Raw genomic sequence first — 19,556 nt, 5'->3', positions numbered from 1 at the left:
CTCCCCCTTGCACAGTTGTTAAAGATACAGAAGCTCTTGTGTCCTGTGTTCCTGGCCTTCCTATTTACTTACCTACCTACTGGTTTGGATGTGGATTGACTTTCATAGTTCGCTGTGCATTGGAGAAATAGCAAGAGCTATTATTCTTCATGTGGGTTATCTCTCATAGCACCGTACGATTTTTTTGCGTTCCTATTAGTGTGATCACCATAACTTTTACTAGCAAGTCTCTTAAGCAACTGAAGTATTAAAATGTTGCTTTAGACTTTGTGTGATGCGGGGGGGGGGGAGGCTTTTTGGCTCAATAATACAGCATATCTCTGGATGAGATGGAAAGACACCCAGCTGCTGGTTAATTGATTAGCTAATTGGCCGTATCCTGAAGAGCCTTCTTCTGTTGGAAATTCTGCAACTGTGTTGAACTATGCATTGTGTAGAGCAGACTGAAAGTGCCCTTCCATTTACTGTGCACAAAGGCAGACTGACCATTTTACTTTTGGGAGAATTTCCTGGTGGGTCACTGCCCTAGAGGGACTCTAGTTGCCAGGAGCAAGTATAACAAATCTCTAGCCAGAGTCTCTATATGGCTCATAGCCTTCATTGCCTGTCCTTTCTTCCTCTGCTTCCTGTTTTCAGGAGGTGATCCATGCAGCACACGCTTGGCTTGTTCTGCCCTGGTTTACTTCCCAGTCCTATCTTGATAGGGTTCTTATTTAATTGAGACCTTTTGAGTAATTATGACTTACCCCCAAATCCATGGGAGCTGCTTTCTGTGCCTGAGTACAGAGTACAGATCTTAATTTAGGTCACCCATATTCAAGTTCCCCATACAGAACCATTAAGTATAACACCATTTGTGCCCGTTATAAAGGGCTTAGGTTACCATTTCAAGGGGGCAGCAAATTCTCCTGAAACCATACTTTAAGAAGTGTTTTTTTCAGTTACTGTGGGAGCCACTGGTCCAAGTTCCATTTTTCTTGAACAACTGAACTGTACTATTCTCGTTGTTCTTCCTCTGGGGATGGGGAAGGCTATACTGGAACAAGGTGGAGCAATGAACCATCAGGTCTCTCTGTAGCAGCCTTTCAATCTTTTGACCATGGAGGAAACCCTGAAATATTTTTTCAGCAACCCCAGAAATGGTGACATGCCCCTTCACATAAGTGGGTTTGGAAATAAGATATGGGACCCAGCCAGTCAATCGACTTTTACTATTTGCACTATGGAGAAAGAGACTAGACCAGAGCAACAGGGGAAGTGGGCTCCAGTGACGTCTAGTGATGTCAGCAGCTATCCGAACTTCTGGGAAAGGCTGCGTAATAATAATAAATGTTATTTTTGTTTCCTGCTCTTCTTAGATAGCTTAGGGCAGGCACTCAATTATTATTTGTCAAGTCAGACGATTGCACTAAGGCATAGGCCATCACAAGATTAAATTTTACACAGTAAAATCATTCAGTACAGTAGATTACTTCAAAACAGACATAGATCTACCATGGCTATCAATGGAACAAAGTAAAAATTGCATTTAACCCATACACTCTGTTCATTAGAGTGGCTACTTGTGTAACCCCATGGTTCCCCAGAGCCCTGGTGGGGAACCCCTGCTCTATAGGATGGCCCAAAGGCTTAGCCTGGCCCTAGGAAAAGGAAGTGAGCATTCACTGGGATAATGTTTCCAACATCATAATAGTTGTGTTCAATCACGTGCTTGAATCTTCTTCCTTGTATCTCTCCTCAGACACACAACCCTGCTACATATCTTGCTGCTCTACTGAGTGGAGTCTTCCTCTAAGAGATAGTTACTTGTGGCTGACCATGAATAGATTTGAACTTGGGTCTGTCAGGTACCACTCCCAGTACTCTAGCTACTGGACCATGTTACGTGTAATGCTTGTGTGTAGAAAGTGCTAAATTCTGTCACTGGACAATAGGTTTAATTCAGGTTAAATCACCAGTGCAAAAAAAAAAGAAAAGAAAAGGGGGGGGGTCCTCTCTAGTTTTAAGCATCTGTTGTATCTATCCAACAATTATGGTTTTATGCAGGCATGGTTACAAATTAAGCCAATCCTTTTTTCTGCTCTCCAGAATGTCATCTGTGCTCTTGGAATTTGGTCTGCTTTTAAATCTCAATGTGTCTCTAATACTAGACCTTCCTGTTACAGTGGACCCAGTATAGATGCATAGTACAGAAGACTGGGAATCCTAACTTGTTCCTTAGCCGATAATTGCTTCTTCAGACCATAAGAACGCAAGCACATAGGAAAGTTCTCTGCTGCTTTAACCAATAAAAATATCCTTGCTGCTTGTTAGCCCTCTGCTAATCTGCATAAGAAGAATTCCAGTGATCAAACAAAAGGGCCTTTCTGTTACCTCCAGTGGCCAGCCAGATAACTCTGGGAAGGCCACATGCTGGGCATGAAGGCAAGGGTCTTCCTTCACTGTTGCCTCTGTGCCAATAGTTAGTGTTGGGAGAAGCTGGTGGTATTGAAAAGCAGTCTAATTATATATCATCACTCATGCCTCCACTGCTGGCTAAACAGGGTACCAGATACAAAGACAGATGAAACTACTCTTCCTGTGTAGAAGGATGAATTTTGATACATCTGACTTCTGTAACAATGAAAAACGTTTTCCCTGTTGAATCTCCCCCTTCTGTGCCATTCTCAAAGGAACAGGAGTAGGAGTACAAGTCTCCAGGTGGAACCTGGGGTCCCCTGGGAATACAGCTAATCGCAGACTACAGGTATTGTGCCCCACTGAGGTCCCTGTCATCTCCAGGCTCCATCTTCAATTTTCTAGAGGTTTCCCAAACTGGGTTTGGCAGCCCTACCTCCATCCCTCACTGGTGGCCAGGGAATCTGGCAGTCCTAAATAGGAACCTTGTCCCACTTGACCTCTTGTCTCACAAAAAGGTTGCCTCCATTGGCTTCTAAAAGATATGGCCAGAGCTGGAAGGCCTGTTCTAATGCATTCTTCTCTTTACATAGGATCAGACACAAGCTTAAATGATGGATAATTCAAACTACACAAAAGCCTATGTCCAGAATTAAACTTCACTGGCCTCAAAGGTGCCATTGAACTCAAACTTTGTGTTAAGATAGGATTACTGTTCCCTGCTTCCAGAATGGTAAAATCTGTGTGACACTAGCAGGCACTTTTAGAGGACCAGCCTCCACATAGACTGAAGAAATGGGTCTGTCCCAAATGCCCTGGATCAGAGCATCACTGTTGCAGTTCCCCTGGCCCCTGCCGGATCAGATTAGGTCAAGGGATAAACACAGGAGCCTTTGTGTTGAGCTTGAAGCATGACAAGGTCCTTCTTGTGCAGCTTCTTTCTGCTTCTAATGATACTGAATGGATGTATTTTGATATCATGTAAAATGCACAGTGAAATTCCATTAGATTATTCTATTATTCTATTATTATTATTATTATTATTATTATTATTATTATTATTATTATTATCCTTTAATTTATATCCCGCCTCGCCCCAGGTCATATAAAATCAATCCGCTAAAAGCAGTAATAAGAACAATAAAACATAGTACATTAATCACAACCAGGCAAGACAAGAATGGCGGCCCAATTTCCATAACCCCACTAAAAGGAAGAAAAAAAGGTGGGCTGATGGCAAATGCAAACTCCACATTTGTGAGGGGGGTGCCGGATCTCCCTTGCTGCCCGGCCTCAACCAAATGCCTGGTGGAAGAGCTCTGTCTTGCAGGCCCTGCGGAACGTTGAAAGTTTCCGCAGGGCTCGCAGCTCTACCAGGAGCTCATTCCACCAGGTCGGGGCCAGGACCGAAAAGGCAAGGCGAGCTTCCTTGGGGCCAGGAATGACCAATAGGTTAGCCCCCGCAGATCGTAACGCCCTGCGGGGGGTATAGGGTGATAGGCGGTCCCTCATATACACTGGGCCCAGACCACAGATGGCCTTGAAGGTCAAAACCAAAACCTTGAACCTGATCCGGAATATAACCTGTAACCTTCTTGTGGAAGAGACCCAGGTTTGAATCCCCACTTTGCCAAAAGCTCCACAGCTGAATGTGGGCCAGTTACATACTCTCAGCCTCTCTATCTACTTCAATATTATTGTCAGATTAACATCAATAACAGGAAGATAATGTATGATGCCTTGGGTCCACACTAGGAAGTAAAGTAGTATTATAAATACCTGGAAATAAATGGTTGGATTGGCCCTTGACCCTTCTTCAGAGAGAAGGTTAGTAAACCTAAAAGTTATAATTCTGGATGAGATATTATTGTATAAAATTTGTCTGATACACCCATATTGCTGGTGGGACAGCGCTGTGAGGACTAAATCATATTTCTGAAAGAATGTGGTTCAGTTTGCTACTGAAAGAAGTAGAAAACAGAAATTCCTACCTAAAGGTAAAGGTAAAGGTATCCCCTGTGCAAGCACCGAGTCATGTCTGACCCTTGGGGTGACGCCCTCTAGCGTTTTCATGGCAGATTCAATACAGGGTGGTTTGCCAGTGCCTTCCCCTGTCATGACCGTTTACCCCCCAGCAAGCTGGGTACTCATTTTACCGACCTCGGAAGGATGGAAGGCTGAGTCAACCTTGAGCCGGCTGCTGGGATTGAACTCCCAGCCTTATGGGCAAAGCTTTCAGACGGCTGCCACAAGAGGCTCTTAATTCCTACCTAGTAGCAGATAATAGGCTTTTGGCAGCCTGGTAATACGTATATATGCTTCCTTCACCAGAGATTGAACTAACTACAAAACAACTGTATAAAGAAGGCCCAAAGTAAATACAGAGATGTGAGAAGAAATGAAGCAAGTGAAGACTTATTGCTTTGGATCTAGCCAGCAGCCTAGACCTCCTAGTCTTTAAGTGACTGGCGTTGGCTAAAAGGCCTTTTTTTGGGGGGGGGGGGATTCGTACTTTATAAATTGATTTGGCAGGCTTCTCTTCTGAAATACTTTCCTTCCTCTATGACTTCATGTGGCCTGAAGCACTTTGAATTCCTAATTTAGTGTATGAACCACCAGCGCTCGATAGAATGGTAATTCTTCAGCTGATGCCAGCTATCCAGACTCACTGCATTTGGCCACTTGAGGCCACTCATCTCTGGGAGCTATTACAGCTAATCCTCCCCTTGTCATCTTTAAAAATGGGAGGCAGGGGCTCATGGGAATTGTAGTCCATGGACATCTGGAGGGCTGCAGTTTGACTACCCCTGGTCTGTGGTGCGGCCTCATTGGAATATTATATTCAGTTCTGGAAACCACACCTCAAAAAAGATAGTATAGCTTTGGGAAAAGTGCAGAAAAGGGCAACTAAAATGATTAAGGGGGTAGAACCCCTTCCTCGTGAAAAAAAAAAGTTAGGGTTCTTTAGCTTGGAGAAATGGCAGTTGAGGGCTGACATGATAGAGGTTTACAATATTATGCATAGGATGGAGAAAGTACTTTTCTCCCTTTCTCACAATACAAGAACTCAAGAGCACTCAACAAAATAAACGAACAGTAGGCTTAGAACATAAAAGGAAGTACTTCTTCACTGAAAGAGTAGGTAAATTACGGAATAAATAACATATGGAAAAACATAAACAGCCTCAAGAGGAGATTAGATAAACATAAGTAGCAGAAGTCCATCAGTGACTATTAGCCACAAGATATACATGGAACAGAGCCTCTTGTGGTGCAGGGTGTTAAGGCAGCCAACATGAAGCTGGGAGTTCGATCCCAGCAGCCAGCTCAAGTTTGACTCAGCCTTCCATCCTTCCGAGGTCAGTAAAATGAGTACTCAGCGCATACGCGCGTGCGCAGCCCTGCTTACCTCTCCCCCCCCCCCCCCACAGTAAGAAGCTTCCCGGGCCGCAAGCTTGCGGCCTGGGAAGTTTTTTACTGCGGGGTGGGGGGAGGGAGAGGGAGCTGCGGCCCGGTGGCTGGGGACCACTAATCTATACTACTATAAGACAACAACTCTCTTACGTTTGGGCCATGCATTCACTGCTGGTGCTGAAGAATTTCCTGTTCTATGTGTGGGTAGTTTTCATTATATATCCTAAATATGTCTTATGGAACAGAAGTGCTTTCCCAACTGGCCCTGGGCTGTGAAGTGCAAACAAGTGGTCCATACTGAACCTAAGTGAGTCTAGCAATGCCTGTGGAAGACCTTGCAGGAAGCTTATGTATGTTACTTTGTGTTCTGTGATGGAAGGCTGAACATAAATGTAATATGTATTCTAGAAAAGTTGACTGGGAAATGCCATGGTACACAGTAAAGTCCATCTCTGCAGCTGTGTGGGTTAAAGAAAGCAAATGATCATTCTATACAAGAATGGGTTACGCAATTGGGCTTTGTTGCCCCAGCTCTGCATACTGCAGTCTCTGATGATCTGTATTTCTTCACTGGGACTCTAAATGCACCTAATCAGTTAAGTGATACTGTCTGGTCATCAGCCAAAGTTCCCTCCCCAATTTTGGCAGGCATTCAGCTCTTGCCCAAATTCCTGCCATTTCCTCCTAGCTTGCATAGCTGTAAATGTTATTGATGGCAATGAAGCTATCCAGACTCTCTCTTAAAATCCAGCTGTACCACTTGGACCCTAAAATAGCAGTGTTATAGCCTCCTTCGGATCTGAATTCATGCTGGCTTAATGTAGCAACCATATGGGAAGGGGTGGGGGTGGGGGGCTGGAGTGGCAATCCATCTGGACTTCCTGAAATTGGAAAGCTCCCCCTGGGTGTAAAGTGTCCAGACAAAACAAAATAATCCTATAGATTCCTAATGTCTCAAATTAGATTCTTTCTTTAAGCATGAAGGCAGCATATACTGTGCTCTGAATGAATCGCGAGTGGAAATTCTGTCCCTTCTGTTCTCTTTCCCAGTGAAGAGTAACTGTATTTATTGTCTGCAAACCAGTTGGGTAGAAGTCAAAGTGTGTCTTATTTATGCCGTGCAAGTGTAACATCACTGCTCAAATTACAATCTGGAAAAAATAGCTCTTGTAGCTATAGAGGAGATGGGCATTCTGGGGACCTCTCTCCCCTCCCCCACCTTCACCTGGGACTTTGTGAACCTTGTGATCAGTTTTGGGGCAATGCTGAATCACACAAATGCCAAATGAGAATATTTTCAAGCAGTTTGTGTGCAGTGAATAAACCAGGCAGCTCTGTTTATGTGGTAAGTAGAAGTGTATTCTGATTGGTCTGTGAAGGCACAGCAAAAGGGGTGGGGTGACAGAACTTGAAACAGGACAACAAGCTATGTTTTAAAAGGTGGGCTGTCTATTAAGCGATGCAAACGAGGGCCCGGCCTTTCTCATTCCATACAGAAACGGGCATTGAGTTACAGGGAAATGGTATGTGTGTGTATAAACATACACAGAAAGAGAGCTGCTGTTTCTAAGCATAACAGCAAAATCGAAAGGGCCCCCAACAAATGTAATACAAGGAAGGGTTAACTTGCAACAGAATACTTGCCTTGTTGAATCCCCTCTTGCTCCTGCAGAAGTGATACAGCAAAGCTGGGGAGGGTTTCCAGACAATCTGTTTAAAGTGTACCAAATGCTCATTTGTTGCAAGCAAGCCCTTTTGCTTTGAAAATCTTGCAAGAGGGCATAAAAGAAATAAAAGTGCACTGTCTTAGGCTAGGTTCATACATTCTGGAGAATAAGGAGAGAAAACACTTGAGTTGTAGAATGGCTTGTCCTATTTCAGAGTGCAAATAGTAGATTCTTGTTTGGAACGTTCTTTTCTATTTTAAAATACCATGCACATAGCAAAAGGTTCTACCCCAGTTTGCTGTTCTGGCTTTCTTTGCATGGGGAAACGATTTTTTTAAAAAAAGAGCATTCAAATTGTGATCCTCCCACCCGCAGTCTGAAACTACACAGTCTGCTGTACCATTTCATTTTCCTTTGTACATGAATCAGGTCATAGGCCTTTTGAAAGAAGCTGTGTGCGAGAATAGCACTATTTATAGCACACTAAAAGTTGTAAAATAATCTGCAGGTTTTAGGCCTTATACACTCATGCTGTAGGCTGAGCTGGGGAGAGAATTAGTGTGTGTGTGTGCATGTGCACAAGGTGTGCAAGGTCACCTAGTTTCATGCTTCATACATATGGACTGCATTTGGACGTAACTGTCATTAAGGGGAAATGTGTACCAACCCACTTGCTGCTGAGCTCACATGCCCCAGTTATTCCTCAGTTATCAATCTTACCTGCCGTCCTTCCCCTGGCCCTGAAGCAGTGCTTGGAGGCAGTGGTCTAGTTGCTCAGGCAGAACAAACTGAATCTCGGTCCCTACAAGAGTGAGTCATGCTGATGGGGAAGACTGATGTTTTGGATGGAGTTGGCCTTGAAAGAGCACTTTAAGAGCTTGAGGGTGTTCATGGATCCAGTCTTGCTACTTGAAAAGGCTAGACTACAGCAGAACATGGTATGTGAGGCTGCCTTTAAAGACAAAAACTTCGCTTGGTTCAGAATGCAGCAGCCCACCTTTTGACTAGAGCTGATTTTGTTAGCACATTGCTGCAGTCCTAGGGAGATTTGTATTGGTTGCATATCTCTTTCTGAGCTCAAAGTAAAATGCTTGTTTTACCCTTGCATGGCCTGGGGCCTTCATATCTAATGGACTGTCTGCCTGCCTGCTGCATTCATTGTGCCAACTTCTCTTTTCAGTGAGAACTCTGGAACAGGCTACTAGTAGAAGTCCATGTGATACCCTTTCTCCCAGCCACCTGTGTGAAATGGGTGGTCAAGAAAGCTTTCATAGAAAATGAATCAGTTAGCTGAGGTTTGTTTGGATTTAGACTGCTAGTGTTTATCCTGTTTGGATTTTCAGGTTTAAAATTATATTGAAGCCATGTTGAATCCACAGTCAGTGGAGAACAGCAGGGTAAAAGTATCCAGATACATAAAATAAAAATTAAGCGTTTGGTCGCTCTTATACTGACGATATAAGAAGCTTTTATGTGAATTGCCTTGGTTTGCTATAAAGAAAGGTGGTATAGAACTGTGTTAAAGTAATGCTAAGCAGATGTTTATAACTAGATAAGCTAGCTGTCTTCCCCTTCAGAAGCCCTCTCATCTTTGTCTAGCTGCTGTCTGAGGAGGAGAGCTCTGGTATTCTTCCTTTACATACATTCATCTTTTTCTTTGGACGTTTGCACTATAGCTTGCCAGGGTTTCCCCCCTTAGTTCCCTGCCTTTTATGCCAGTGGTCCCCAACCTTTATTAGGCTGGGGACCGGCAGGGCATCGGGCCGCGCCCGCAGGGACCGCGCGGGCCACGCCCACGAGCCGCGCCCAGCCGCACCCGCGAATCGGGCCACGCCCGCGAGTCGCGCCCGGCCGCGCCCGCGGGCCGCACCCGCGGACCGGGCCGCACCCGCGAATCGGGCCGCGCCCGCGGGCCGCACCCGTGGATCGGCCCGGCCCTGATTCCCTCTCCCCGCCCTCCTCGCAGTAAGAAGCTTCCCGGGCCGCAAGCTTGCAGCCTGGGAAGTTTTTTACTGCGGGGGGGGCGGGGGCGGGGAGAGGGAGCCGCGGCCCGGCGCCATGGCCTTTGCGGCCCGGCGCCGGGCCGTGGCCCGCAGGTTGGGGACCACTGTTTTATGCTCTGCCTTAGATCAGCTGCTGTTTGGGGGCTGGGGGTGGGGGGAGGAGTCATGTGATGGGGGAGAAATGCTTCATTTAAACATTTACAACCAAGTAGCATTCAGGGCAATCTGATTAAATGGCAAATGGGTGAGTAGCTTGGTTCCACTTAAGCTGTTCTTGGGGAAATCAGTTCAAGGATAAAATCTTTTTCTTTTTCAGTCCCCTGCACCAAATAGATTCGTTGTATACTTTTCTTTTTAAAGCTCATCATGTGCCATTGCAGGAGCATATGGTTCCAATAGAACCATAAGCTCCAGGCATTTTCTTATTCCAGCTATTTTTCATCATTGCCTGTTTTTTTGGCTCTTTCACTATTGGTTTGGCATGGCCACTGCAAACTGTGTTTGGGGTAGTTGGGGAGTTCTGAAATATTTTCCCTGGATGGAATTATTTTGTGGCTTTATTTCATTATCCTGTCACCTCTGTTTCTCTTTACCCAGTGAAACCTCAATAGCAAGATGCAGTCTGTGTGTTGTTTTTCATGCCATGCATGAACTCCTCCTAAAATAAAAGCCTCATGAAAAGGTTTAGCCCCAGAAGCTGATTTCAGTGCCATGACTTGGCTCTGGAACATCTAAAACAATGCCCTTGAACACATGCAAAATGCCTTTCCCTCGCCACTCAATAATGAGTTGGCTGCCATACAATTTAGTATAAAGGTAAAGGCTTTCCAGGTAATGGAGATGCCTTCTCTTCAAGGGGGCAGAATTCATTCAGGAATGTACACTTAACTTCTCATTTTATGGCTGGTGAAACCGAGGCACAGAATCTGGCCATCAAGCTATCATAATGCTTCAGGTACAGATCTAGTTTTTATGACACGAACTATGATGCAGTGTATGCTGAAATTGTGTAACACCAGCATCTCCAGCATCTATGCAAGTTCCAGCATCTATGCAAGTTCCTTTTGGGCACAGTCCCAGTGTTTTTGAGCCCTGAATGGTTTGTGTGTTTCTGGACATTATGGTACATTATGATAAGCAGACTCTACCATGAGCATCCACTTGTACCACAGTAACTGAAAGGGTTATTAGTTTGTAAATATGGAATTCCTTCTCTCTGGTGACTTCCCAGGGAAAGGGAGGGGAAAGAGGCAATTGGGTCTGGGTCTGGCTTCCTAGTAGCAATCTTAAAAGGAATACCTTCAGGTCTAAGCCAGTGTAAAATGTTTATTTACTTCCTCTATGCCACTTGTCTACCATGAGAATGCCTATTTCTAACATTGCAATAACTTTACAATTTCTAATGTCTTGCTTTAGCAGTTCTTTCTGAAGGAGTGAGAATTCTGCAAGGCAGGGAAACTTTCTACGTTTCTAATATCATTTCTGCTTTTCTTATTTCTCTGCTACTCCTTTTCTTGGACTCTGAAGTTTGGATGTCCAGCTTGTCTGATTCTCCAAAGAAGTCTATTGCAGGTACAACATTTCTACTTGCATGTATTTGTGCTTGTGTTTCAGTATCCTGGGTATATTTCGATTGGATCTGTTTGGTTTTACGGGGGAAACAAGTGGGTAGTACAGGATAAATTAAGAGACCCTCTTTCACATTTATTTAATTCATTTGTAATTATATATCACCCTCCTTTGCGGCACAGAGCAGTAAACATTGCAACCGGTTTAGTAAAATACAATACAATATCTTGGTTTGAAAAGAACTTGCACAACTTTCATAATACCTACTACAGTCACTCCAGTTTGATGTTCAACAATGGGAGTAGGTTTTGCTGTACTGCTGATTCAGATTTTCTCTTCGAGTGCAGTTGGTAGTGGGAGGGGCCTCTAGTTGGTGGTGGGTCATTCGTCTGGACCGAAAGGCTGGTGGAAAAGCTCCTGTTCACAGGCCCTGCAGAATTGTTTTAGGTCTGGCAAGGGCCCTGATTTTATCTGGGGGCTCATTCCACCAGGTGGGGGCCAGGACAGAGAAAACCCTGGCACTGGTCAAGGTCAGGCGAGCTTCTCTGGGATCAGGGATCACCAGCTTATTGATGTTGGTGGAGCGTAACACACTCTCTGGGGCATAGTTAGAAAGGTGGTTTCTCAAGTACTCAGGACCCAAACTGTGTACGGTCTTGAAGGTGATTACCAGAACCTTAAGCTTGATCTGGTAGTCAACTAGTAGCCAGTGCAGCTGTTGGAGTATAGGCCAGATGTGAGCCCTTCAAGGTGTTCCTGTAAGAACCCTGGCTGCTGGATTCTGCACCAGTTGAAGTTTCTGGATCAGGGATAAGGGAAGTTATAGAAATCCAGCCTAGAGGTGACTGTCACTTGATCATTGTGGCTAGGTATTCTGGGGCCACAGGTGAAAGAACTCCAACCGAGCAACTCTTGTGATCTCTTCCTCCATGGAATGGAAGGTGTCAAGGATCACACCCACGTTCTGGGCTGAGTGTGCAATTGATAGCTGCACTCCATCCAGGTAGGACAATCACACTTCCTCATTTGGACCTTTCCTACCAAACCATAGGACCTGTGTCTTTGAAGGATTAAGTCTCAGATGGCTCTGCTTGAACCAGCCCATTACTGCTTCCAGACAGCTGGCTAAGGAGTCTGGGGGAGAATCAGGATGGCCATCCATTATGAGGAAAAGCTGGGTGTCATCTGCATATTGATGACATCCCAGTCTGAACCTGGGCAAAAGGATGCATAAAGATGTTAAATAGGATTTGGGGAGAGAACTGCTCCTTGTGGCACCCCACATGGGAGTTGCCAGCGATATGATTGGTTCTCTCCTATTGCTACCCTCTGTCCACTACTCTGGAAAAAAGAGATCAGCCATTGAAGGGCTGTCCCTCGTATCCCAGCGTCGGCAAGGCGGTGAGTTAGTAACTCATGGTCTACTGTGTCAATTGCTGCTAAGATGTTGAGTAGTATTAGCAGTGTTGACCCACCATGATCCAGCTGACGATGAAGGTTGTCTATTAGAGCGACCAATGCTGTCTCAACCCCATGACTAGGCCGGAAGCCCAACTGGGCTGAGTTTAGGACTGAAGCATCTTCCAGGAATGCTATTAGTTGGTCCATGACAGCGCTTTCCACCACCTTCCATAGAAATGCTAAATGCAAGACAGGGTGGTAGCTAGCATTCTCCCATGGATGCAGGGATGGTTTCTTCAGCAGAGGCTGTACCACAGCCTCCTTCAGTCCCTCTAGGAATTCTCTGGTTGAAAGGGAAACATAACATATGGTATTAACATCATCAACAATCATAACATGACATATTATGTTCAGATGACATTTTGCCCGCAATCCCATAAGTGTGCTTACCTGGGCCTAGTCTGCATACAGTAGATAATGCACTTTCAAGGCTGGATTTTCCTGTGCAGAACAGGAAAATCTACTTTGAAAGTGCATTGAAAGTGCATTATCTCATGTGTGCAGACTAGGCCCTAGATTGGGGAGGGCGGGGCAATATATGTTGTTACTGGCCTTGACCATTACCTAGTATGTTTGAGAACTGGACTACCAAAGCATAATCAATGCCTGATTGACATATTAACTGTTCTTAATCTTGAAGACGGAACGTATAGCTCATCAAACTGTTCTGCTTTCTCAAATCTTTATCTTGCGATCCATCCATCCATCAAGAACACCAGACATTTAAATGACATAGCCTCATTCAGATTTCATTTCTCTCCCTGGAATCTATTTTTCTTCTCTTGGTAATATTGTGGAAATAAATAAATTATTATTTGTTTCCCCTTACTTTCTTAGAACTGCTTATTCAGTGTCATTGAAATGTTCTTTTTCACTGTGTATATCATCCAGCAATACTATGATTTTATTTGGTTGCATTATGGCTCTCCAGGTAATCATGTTTTTAAACCTACAGCTGTTGTAAACCAAGATAAATTTTAAATGAGTTTTGTAAAACATATTGTATTGTGCCCTTCAGCTTGGATCCTCCACTCGCCCATTCTCTTTCTCTGTTCATATTTTGTTGATTACTGCTTCGGACTCAAGCAATTCTTGTCACATACACCTGCTTGTGCATTGATTTTATGAAATTTTGTAGTAAGCTCCTTCAAGTCTGAGAAGCTAATAAATTATATCATCACATCTAAGAAACCTCTTCAATCACCAATTTTCCCCTTGATTGGTTATAGGTTTCTTCTAAATGCTGAGAGGCTTCTTTGTAGACCTTCATGTCTGAATAGCAGCTTTCAGTTTAAAATAGGGTTGGCCTCTCTGGGCTAGGAAATTTGTGGATATCTGGGTGGTTGGACCTGGAGAGAGTAGGTTTGGGGAGGAACCTCAAACCTTGGGGTTGGGGTGCTATATTCTCACTGATGGCTGATGATTCCCACCTTCCCACCCACCCACCCAGTGTCACTACCGCCTGCTGCTCAGCTGGGCAGTAGGAGGAAAATGGTTGGCAAAATGGAGGCATCATGATGCAATTTCTGGCATAACCTGGTATGACCTGGAAGCAAGATTTCCCACCAGATATCCTATGAGCAGGGTATACTACCATAGAGTCCAGCTCCTGAAGATTTGCAATGGTAACGCACAGAACTTTCCCGCTAGTGTTGCAGATTGGTTGCAGGAGTGTAGCGCTTTCCGGAGGGTGAATCCACTTTTGGGGATTTCCCTGAAAGCGCTACAAGGAAGCGCTTTTTGCGGATGGGTTTCAGGTGTGTGGCAGATTGTCAACGACGTTGTGCATAATGGCAAATCAGTAGCGTTTTCAATTGGCAACCATTGTGCGATTTTGAAGGTGTGCGAAAAGCCCCTTGGTTTTCTGCAGGGAAAGTGAACTCTGTAGTCTGGAGACAAAATGTAATTCTAGGAGGACTCGAATGTACAAAGAGATGTTAGCAACCAGAGTTCAAAGGTTTCTAATGTTACTACTGACTGAGGGTGTTTCTTCTTAAAAGTAACCAAGTGTGCGTCCAGTGGCATCTTTAAGATGAGCAATGTTTAATTTTGGGCAATATATAAACGTAATAAATAAAATACATAATAAAGAAGCTTTTGTGTTCATGTATAATTCTTCAGAGGCATTGGAACAAACTTCCTCAAGCCTTACAGACAAGTGGAGAGAGGATTTGAGGAAATCTGTTTCAGTGTATCAGAACTAGTGTACATGCGCACAAAAGCTTATACCCCAAATTAAACTTTGTTGGTCTTAAAGGTGCAACTAGACTCAAATATTGCCCTACTGCTTCAGACCAACTTGGCTATCCACCCAAATCTATCTACTTAAGAGTGTCTTTTGTACCTCTCTAAAATGCCATTTTACAAGTTCTCCATGTTTTTCTATGTTGCTACTTTCCAGAAGTCAACTCAAGCCAACATTTGTACCAAAGAAATCTGGTTTTCCAAATAGTATTCCATAAATCCCAGTTAATTTGTTTTCATAACTAATTGCACAATAATTTTAAGAAAGAACATGGTCTTCCCTATGTTTATTACATATTTCACAGGAAAACAGCTTTCAAAATATTACACATCATCAAGCTTACTTCTGCACCATCACACAACTAATTAGACCATGTTAATACAAGTGATCAATGACATTCCCCAAGGCTAAATTTCATAGTATTGTAAAATTTTCAATTTTTCAGTAACATTAACTTGCTAAAACTATCCCACAGTGAAGGATGCCAAGGCATTTCCCCCTATTTTTATTTATTAAAGGCGGCATGAATTCAAATATTGTATGAATCTATATTAGATTAGGCTCCATTGTTGAACTAATCGTACCTGTAAAGGAAAAGGAGGTCAAGCACAGAGTGGGAAGGTATCTAGTTCTCTTCCAAAAGCTGCCAAAATTTTTCAATGGTGTATTTCATTATTATGGCTGAAACACATTGGTTAACTTTTGTAGATCCTAACTGCTCTCATAAGGGCCCTATGAGATGTTCTTGTTACCTCATCATGAGTCTTCCTCCAAACTCGCCCTAGTTGGCTAAGCTCCCACTTTTTCTCACACAGCTCCCCAGTGTACCAGGGAGCTGGTTTGAGGTGGGGGCACAGAGGATGTCAGGGAGTGATCTCATCAATGGCAGTCAACATCTGGCTATTCCAGTTGTCGACCAAATCATTTAATGAGTCACTAGAAGATTTTGGCTCCCACAGAGCATTCAGGAATCCATCTGGATCCATAAATCCCTTCAGGAGGGCATAAATGCTCCCCCCCAATTCAATGGGGAGGTGGGGCCCTGTGTTAGGCTTTCAGGGCATAGTGGTTCAACCATGGCTCAGCATTAACTGCTACCAGATCACCACCCCACCCCTGCAGGAAAGATTACATCCAGGGTATGATGGTGTATGATGCCACACCCATGCAAAATAAGATCTCTATAATATCTGACACATTGCCTGACTGAAACATGCTAGGATGAATCTGATACTTTGAAACTATTGACACTAGCTGGATATAAATCCTTCCCCAACCTCAAACTTAATGACAAGGTAGACATTCTAGATTGACAGAAGGCTCTCTGGATACACTTAAAAAGTAATAACCTCTGATCTAGAGTTGAAGATCAAGTCCTTGGGGACTTCAGTATATATGCCAAGGCTACCTGGTCAGGTCAGAATGAATCAGACTGGGACACATTTTTGATGGAAGACTTATGGTGAAACGAAGAGAGCATAAGGTGGTGGTGGTGATGGCAACAAAGAAGATTATTTTATCCAGCTTGGTTGTTTCAGAATGACTTGATAACACTTGAAATATTAGAAGAATATACTCGTCAATTAGTTATAGATTCAGACTAATCTAGTCAGTGGATGCTGACAGCATCCTTTGGAGTGTGAGAGCCATTTGTGAGCTGTACTTACAACTATATCAGGAAAAATGTCAATTCATTGATTAAAGTAATGTATTCTTCAGTGACTGTGGGGGCTCTCCCTAAACATTTGAAAGAAGCAGTTATTAGACCTCTGCTTAAAAATCCTTCATTAGCTAAGGATGAGTTGGCCAATTATAGGACAGCTTCCAGTTCACCTTTTGGGAGGGAGATTATAGAGCACATGGTGGCAAAGCAGTTCCAGGGATTCCTGGGGGACACATCTGCTGTTCAGGGATCAGAACCAAGGTGGCTTTTCTTGTGCTGGAGAATGATTTTTGTTGAAAGCTGTGTAGGGGATAATAATTCATATTGATACTATTATGTCTAGCTGTAGCCTTTAACACAATTGACTTCCACTGCTTCAGAATGGAGCAGTCCAATTGTTGTCAGGAAGTAGCCAATGGAAACATCTATCTTAAAACAGCTACTTAGGCTGTCTGTTAGTTCCCAAGAGCAAGTCAAAGTGTCCTTCACAATAAAGGACATGTATAAAGAACCCTCTCCTTCCATATGTCTCTTTGCACCAGTCATGGTCCTTAGCTGGTCTTCTATTAGCTGTTCGTAGCCTGCCAGGCATCTGCCAGAGCTTGTGCCATCTCCACTATAGCTCCCATTTTGTGGTGGCCCTTCCCACTTCTCTCCCTTTTGTGCCTTTAAGGCACAATCCCCCCCCCCATTTTTCTTTCCCTTTATTGACTGAGCCACCCTATTAATGTGTTTTCTTCTTTGCTGAAAAACTGGCTGTCCCACCCTGTCACAGTACAACTTTGTGGCTATTGGCTCTGCCCAGGAACCTGAGGGAAAGATCAGGACCTTGCTTTAATTTAAACAACTTAAATGGCATTCGAGGTGTTTTGAAATTCAAAAATAAATTAACAAAATGTTTGTTTCTTTGTTTGTTGGATTCATAGGCTGCACCTCTCTCACAAAAGTCTTGGGGCAGCTAACATAGAGGGGAAAGAGCAGGTGAGATCAGGGACTTAAATTTCTGAGATGGAACCGTAACATGCACAGATCTTAGTTCTTCTGTTTCAGGCTAATTTCTTAAGCTTTTCATGGTGTTTTGTTGAGAGGCTTTTGTTCCAGTGTTTCCCCCAAACATATCAGTTATTGAACTCCACTGTGGCATTTCTTGAAATGAAGTTTTAGTTGCATTTAGGGTTAGGCTTTTTTCATAACAATTGCAGATATGTTGCTAATTGCATTATCGTTTGCCAATTAACTGCATTCACTCAACAGGCGATTAGTAGAACAGGAGGTTAATAGAATTGTACATAGACCTGTCAACATATAAAGTGGCCTGAGATTATTACTTGTTCTTGCACAGTACGACATATTACAGATGTGATAAGCAATAGTTGCTTAATCCATAGGGTAAACTTTTGCCAGTGATTGACCATGGAATGACACTCTGGGGCTTTACGCACCGGGATCTTTGTTGCAAATTGGTCACTGAATGAAAAATTGCCATTTAAAGTAGTGGAATTTGTTGTTATGCATTTGTAGTGCCTTTGTAGTGGAATCCAGTTGCGTTTTGTAGCGTTTCCCACAAGCTTCCGGTCTCGGCAGAAATCGCTAGAAAGGAAGCGCTATTGCCAAGCTCGTCCCGCCCCTGGCCGTCAAGCAGCCAATGGGCAGCCGTTAGCATGCTCCCAAACAGCCCCTTTCCCTTTAAGAAAGGTTTTTTTAATATAAAAAACACACCCATAGCAACGAATCTGGGTAGATTCGTTGCAACGGAGAGACCCATCCAGCTGCCTGGTGTGTTTGAGCTGTCGTTTGATCGTTTGATCGTTGCCACGCTTCCTCCGAGTGAAACCCCCCCCCCCTCTCACGGGCCCGATTTTCAGCTGAATTAATGTGTAAAAAATAAAGGGACTTTATTTCAACAAACGGGCTTTTCTGTGGTTTGTGCTTAGTGACTAAAGGGGAAGGACTGAAGCCAGGGAAGCCTCTAAACAGAAGAGGCTCGCTGGTGCGTTTATCCCCGCTCGCTCGGAGAAAAAAAAATGGCGATCGCTTCGCCGGAAGATCAGAGAAGACAGCCAGGGGGAGGGACTTTGTAGAAACCGCAACAGTGTTAACGCACAGGTCTTTTTCGCTACTGTTGCAGATTGGTTGCAGGAGTGTATCGCTTTCCGGAGGGTGAATCCACTTTTGGGGATTTCCCTGAAAGCGCTACAAGGAAGCGCTTTTTGCAGATTGGTTCCAGGTGTGTGGCAGATTGTCGGCGACGTCGTGCGTTATGGCAAATCAATAGCGTTTTCAATTAGTAACCATTGTGCGATTTTGAAGGCGTGCAAAAAGCCCCTCTTTGTATGGGAACGTTAGTGCCGCTAAGTAAGAATGGTAGGTTATTGTCTGAACCACTGTTGTATGATGTGTGCATCTGAGAACCCTTGTTAAAAGCATTATTGCATAGACACCATAGACTGAAAGTAACAATCCAAACTTTTCTACATCAAACTAGATACATGATTGTATCAGCCAGGTTCTGTGCAAACTGAGTTCATCTCTAATTCACTCACTTACTCACACACACACACACACACACACACACACACACACACCACTGCCATTAATTGCTTCTTCTGTCCTAGAATGTTCCCTGGCCCTGAGCAGAAACCAGGGATTTACAGTTTATACTAGAGCCTACTTTCTGTGAATCAGAATAGCTATGATAAGAAGACCAAGTAGTCCCAGGAGACCTTGTTCCTTGACAAAAGCAAATTACTACTTGCATAAGCTCCTAGGAGCAAGTTTGCATGGCTGGCCAGCTAGTCTGCATAGCAAGGAGATGGATGGGGTGCAGAAGCAGTCTGAAAACACAGTGGCAAACTTCATTCTGGGATGAAGCATTGCAGACTGCCCTGCTTTCAGACTGCTCAGAAGGAAGATTCACAGCAATTGAGCCAAGTCTTCTGTTCCCCTCGAGAAAAATGGCTGCATAGAAGGTGGATTATATGGCATTATACCCCATTGAAGTCCCTGCCCTCTCCAAAGCACTCACTCTGCAGGCTCCACCAAAGACTCCATTTTTTTCCCAACCCAGAGCTGGCAACCCTGGAGGAGAGAGAGGTTGGCCACATTCACAACAAGCTACGGTAACAGATTAAGTGGTG

The 19,556-nt window shown here is 44.0% G+C and overlaps 1 protein-coding gene across 4 annotated transcripts in view; it reads left to right on the top strand.

The window, feature by feature from the left end:
* SH3PXD2A (SH3 and PX domains 2A) overlaps positions 1-19,556 on the top strand; it is a 284,459-nt gene that overhangs the window by 173,107 nt on the left and 91,796 nt on the right. For 2 of the 4 annotated variants that reach the window (XM_077349634.1, XM_077349631.1), the window contains exon 7: positions 11,009-11,053. The exons of the other annotated variants lie outside the window; for them this stretch is intronic. In XM_077349634.1, the coding sequence (XP_077205749.1) occupies positions 11,009-11,053 (45 nt within the window). The remainder of the gene's footprint in view (positions 1-11,008; positions 11,054-19,556) is intronic. 4 annotated transcript variants of the gene reach the window in all.

The sequence above is a fragment of the Paroedura picta genome, chromosome 8 (genome assembly GCF_049243985.1).
Source record: "Paroedura picta isolate Pp20150507F chromosome 8, Ppicta_v3.0, whole genome shotgun sequence".
Classification (NCBI taxonomy): Eukaryota; Metazoa; Chordata; class Lepidosauria; order Squamata; family Gekkonidae; genus Paroedura; species Paroedura picta.
Note: the sequence above shows the minus strand (reverse complement) of the source record. Positions and strands in the feature narration are given on the sequence as shown.